Here is a 5,187-nt window from a genome sequence, read left to right as displayed (position 1 = left end):
TTCCCCCCTGGCCCGCGCAAGGATGGCGGTGATTCTGTGTTTGTGGCCAGTGGCACTTGGACGCTGTGCCAAGTACATGTCCGCAGCTGCCGGGCTTCGTGTCCCTGCTAGCTGCTTATCTCGACACAAAAAACAAAGTAGTCCACAGATGGACTGCTGTTTGTCCTTAACAAAACCGCTGCTCAGCAGTGATGGCTCTCGGGCCAGCAAGAGACCGGGTGCTGTTCACACTGCAACTGCTCATGAAAGGCAAATGGGCCGCACTGGAAGGGTCAAGAGTCAGACCAATTTTACCTATTCCCACTCGGCAAAATATTGTTTACAGTAGTCCTAATGAAACCTCAATTAGTGGCAGTACTGGAATTGCCAGCAACTCTTAGGAAAAAATGATTTCTAGTATGATCTTTGATGGGAGAGTGGCTGTGGAATTGAAATATTTCATTCCATCTTACACTGTTTCCCATCTCCAAGTGTTTTGCCATCATCAGTGGAAGGGACTGGAGCTGGTAACAACTTTTTTGCTTTGCTTGGTAGTTGGCATGTTCCTCTTCTTTGTAGCTCTTAAGTGTTTCGCGGTTTTCCCATTTGGCAAGCTGTGGTTTGATGACTCTCTGATACCAGATAAAATAATGAAACTAGTAGGGAAGTATGTAGAAAGCTCAGGTAAAAATGTAATCCTTTTTTTAAACCAACATTGGTGTTTATTGACTACAAACAGAGACCCAAATATATTGAATTATGATAGTTCATCAGGCCCATTAAAGACCATGTTGGAAGAAGAAAGAGAACTCCACTTACCAGAAGTCTTGGTTTCCACCTTTCTCACAGGGCTCAAAGGTTGCTGGAACATATAAAACATAGAATGATAGAATATGCTGAGTTGGAAGGGACCCATAATGGATTTGTTCAGTGGTGGATTTGATTGAAAGATATTTCGTGGAATAAAAGCCTCTTTGCCTGGAAATTGACTTTTAATGGACTTCTTTCTCCTTCATTTAAGGCTAACTACTTTTCTAAATTTTCAAAAGCACCAGTAATATGCAAATTGGTTGGAAGAAAAGTTCTTGATGGAGTTGGTCAGCCAACATTAGAAGTGGAAATATACTGCACAGTTAAAAACTATGAGAAGGTATGAACTGCTTCTTCTCTTTTTATTTATTTCACTAGGACAATATCTGGGAGAGGTACTGTTCTTCTCACATCTCAAGGAATGTTTTATTTTCCATCTCTATGATAAGATATAAATCCCTGTGACTCAACAGTTGAGTGTTGTAACTTGGAAAAAAAAAAGGTGCTGTGAAAAGTTAGTGGCAGCAACTATGGCAACTTTATTTTCTGTGAATTGGACAATATTTTATGAGTGGGATCTGATAGTCTATCTTTGTATATTAATTTTTTTTTCTGTCTTAGTGATCATATAGGTTTTCCTTTCACCCCATACTAACCTTATACATTCACTTTGATTTCACCTTTTTCTTTAATTTTCAGACCCTTATATTTCTCTTTGTGTGACACTTTCAGAAAAATACAGTACAGGTGAAAAACAGTATAGGTGAAGGCATTTCTTTTACACTGAGCTAATAGGTTGATGTGGGTGATAGTAAAGTCAAACATAGCCATTTAGCACCTGCAATGCAGAATTGATGGCTCATCTCTTCCCCAGCCTGAAATATTCAAGTTACATCTTTGCAGCTCTAGCTATTGTGGAGTAATTATTTCTACTTTCCCTCAGTTAAACTCTGGTTCACTTAATTCTTGAATTACATGTAACCTCATAGATATTCACAGGATGTAAAGTTAATGCTGTTAGTGCAGGCAGCTGTGGGAAATTTGTAAATGATGTCTTCCTTAAGTGAATTTACTTAATATCATTTATTCCTCATCAGTACAGAAAGATAGGTTCAAATTATCTAAGTAAGACAAAAGTAACTGATCATGAGGGATGGCATTAAGCATGAATGCTGATGAATCATGGTGCAACAGGCTACCAACAGCTGCAATAAAAGGTGTCCTAATGACTGTATGGTCCTTAAAATAACTCCATTCTATTCTGGTAGCATAATATATGTATAAGGAAGATCTGCCAGAGGGTTTTTGCCTCTTTATGTAGTTATAATTTTGGTCAAAAAACTTGAATAATGTCTACAATTACCAAAGTATAAGAGTCTCAGAAGAAGGTGCTGGATGAGAAAAGACAAGTGGAGCAAATAGATTTGGAGATAGGTACTTGTAGAGTTGGTAAGGACATACTTCTCAGTCTTTCAAATGACATTTCCAAGTTAGAAACTAAATAGTGTTTTAAACCTTTTTACATTGTTTTGTTGCTTGGGGGTTTTTATTTTTTTTCAGAGGATTTGTTCCACTATAATGGCTTCTCATTCTCAAATACCTGAAAGTGCTTTACCTGAGACAATTGAAGCTGATGAGAAAGAAAGAAAGGACTCTGTTCATACTGCTGTGGAATGGGTCAATGAATCACTGAACACAATGTTGAGAGACTTGGAGTCTACTGACCAGTGTCAAGCTGATAAGATGCTTGGGTAGGTCCTGCATATTATAAAAATTATTGCATTCGATATTTACCATTAATTTACATTGTTAATGAAAGATATATAGAATATTCAATGTTTTCTACTATTTTAAAAAAATATTCTTAGGATGTCATGTCTGTCTCAGATCCACTGCACTACATTATTTACTGCTTTTCTTAATTATGATATAAAAATCATGCGGGTTTGGGCTGCCACACTGAACACAGACTGTAGCAAACACACCTAATTACCTTCCACATGGGCTAGATTTGAGAAAACCTTGATAAAGGGAATAAGGACTTGGTTGGAAAGTGAGTCTAAATAAGATTTCAATGCATTGTTTACACTACTTTATGCATCTTACATACTCAGTTTGCCTGAATTGGCTTTCTGTGACCCATGGGTGAAGATTTCACTATATGCATATAATTGAAATTCAGCCAGCCCTGAGTTTGCAGCCACACAATAACCAGTGTACAGCTCACCTCTGCTGGCTTAGCAACCTAGGCCAGGCTGGTGGATGGCATGAAGTTACAACAGGATCTGTTACTGCCCATGCAAAGGAAATAAACCCTTCATGCTCAGATTGTCTTCTCAGAACTGACTTTAAAACCAGAGTGATTTACAAAGCATGTGCTAAGGTCTGGGATACTTGCTTTTGGTTCTTTTTCTTTAATCAATGCTGCAGATGACTACCAAAAAATAATTATATGATAAATTTATGGACTTTCCAGCTTCACACAGTGAATCTGTGGTAGAAGCTCAAATACATGCACTTAGTCTACCTCCTAGCATGTTCTTTAGCCTGTATCACGTGTCTGCTTATCACATCTAACAGTATTTTGACCCAGTAATTTTTATGCCTCTTCCTTCAGTGAATATTTTGCAAAAAAGGTGGAAGAAAAAAAGGAAATTCAAAAGCGAGAGGAAGAAGAAGCAGCAAAAGTTATTCCTGCCCCTTCTTCATGCCCTCCAACCCCAATACCTAAGCAAAAAAAAGGAGGAAAACCAGGTTTACTTAATTTAATTTTGATATTTTCTGCAATACAGATACTGATTAAAGTCCTAAAACACATCCTGTCTCATGTTCAGAGGGTTTGGTTACTCTCTCCTGACCTTTTTGATCACAGCAGTTTCAGCAGCAGAATGAGGGAGGGGAAAATACAGTTTCCTCATCATTCACATGTATTGGTTGAACAGAGTTTCTGCCTTTGTTTTACAGTTGGTTTAGACAGGAGGTTATTATTCTTCAGAGTGAGGAATAAGAATGGAGGAGGATGTAAATGAAGAATAAAAATGAGAATGATAAAGAAAGAAAAGGAAATCACAGAACTGAGCAGGAAAATGGAAATTGAATTAAGATAGAAGTTGAAAACAGTTGAAAGAAGGAGGAAGGAAAGTTTCCTTCTAACACTGAGAAAAGGAGGAAATACAGAGAAAAGCAAAAGAGAAAGAAAGAAGGGGATGAGATGGGAATGAAGGGTACTATAGAGTAAAAGGAAGTAAGCAAACATTCTACTAGAGGAAAAAGGAAAAAGTAGTGTGAGACTAGAAAAACAAGGTAAGAAAACATGGCCAAAACCAAACAACCCAAAGGGAAAAAAAGCCCATATGTTATCTCCATCTATACACTAAACTGAGAGAAAAAAGGGTTGTTGTCATTTGTTGGACGGGCAGAAAATTTTGGCAAATTATTATTATCAGTTTAGTTGCAATTATCATACGCTGTCAGTAAAAGACCTCCCACTTCATATGCTGAATGTGTGCACAGTAAATTCACCTTTGACCTGAAATTTAACTTCTGCAGTTGTCAGGTCCATCCAGATATCACTGTGGTGTATATGATACTTCAGTCAAGCTTCTGCTGATACATCTATTACATGTTTTCACTAATTGTGACATCAACTGTGGTATTACTGTTAGACTCGGTGCCTGACTATTTGGAGCCAATATAAAACAGTCCCCAGTGCAGTGATTTTTGGGAATCAGACCACTTATTGCAGCTTCAGTAGGTGCTCCCTGTAAGTGCTACTGGGAACTGCTTGGTTTACAGCATTTTGGAAAAAGTTATTTTATCTGAAAGGGAAATAAATTCTTATGAAAATTTAATGTGTAATATTTAAAAGACCTGTTTTCTCTTTGGGAATTCCAGTTGTAATAGACCTGAACTTTTTTCACAGTAATTATTAGAAGAATTCAAGTGTTTGTACTCCCAATCAGGTTATAATGTAATCTTCCATTTTTTAATGCAAAATCCTAGCATTTAAGGAGCACAATAAAGGAAACTGAAAACATGCTTTTGAAAGGAACCTGAAAATGATATAATGTTATTTGATTCAAACACAGATAAATAGAAATACATATTTCAGTGGCTGAAAGATCTCCAAAAGAAACAAACTTGAAATGCATTTGAAACAAAGTGAGGACAGATACTGTGCTTACTTGTAAGGTCATTCCATATAAAATGGCTGACAAAATGAAGTTTTTAAAAAATTAATTATTGGTTTTTAATACATTGAGTACACACTGAAATGACAGTATCATATTTACTCACATGACTGTGATCCACAAGCATATGTTTAGAACCAAGGAAATACTTAACTACTACTGTCTCTCTTGTAGTAAAGAAGGTGTTAGTGAAAGAGAATCCCATCCC

The 5,187-nt window shown here is 36.9% G+C and overlaps 1 protein-coding gene across 1 annotated transcript in view; it reads left to right on the top strand.

Moving 5' to 3' along the window:
- The first annotated feature begins 22 nt into the window (after window positions 1-22).
- ENO4 (enolase family member 4) overlaps window positions 23-5,187 on the top strand; it is an 18,409-nt gene continuing 13,244 nt past the window's right edge. The window contains exons 1-6 of the mRNA XM_017746815.1: window positions 23-218; window positions 535-663; window positions 921-1,129; window positions 2,350-2,540; window positions 3,407-3,543; window positions 5,154-5,185. Coding sequence (XP_017602304.1) covers window positions 23-218; window positions 535-663; window positions 921-1,129; window positions 2,350-2,540; window positions 3,407-3,543; window positions 5,154-5,185 — 894 coding nt within the window. The remainder of the gene's footprint in view (window positions 219-534; window positions 664-920; window positions 1,130-2,349; window positions 2,541-3,406; window positions 3,544-5,153; window positions 5,186-5,187) is intronic.

Source organism: Corvus brachyrhynchos, unplaced genomic scaffold, assembly GCF_000691975.1.
Source record: "Corvus brachyrhynchos isolate BGI_N302 unplaced genomic scaffold, ASM69197v1 scaffold319, whole genome shotgun sequence".
NCBI classification, from domain to species: domain Eukaryota; kingdom Metazoa; phylum Chordata; class Aves; order Passeriformes; family Corvidae; genus Corvus; species Corvus brachyrhynchos.
Note: the sequence above shows the minus strand (reverse complement) of the source record. Positions and strands in the feature narration are given on the sequence as shown.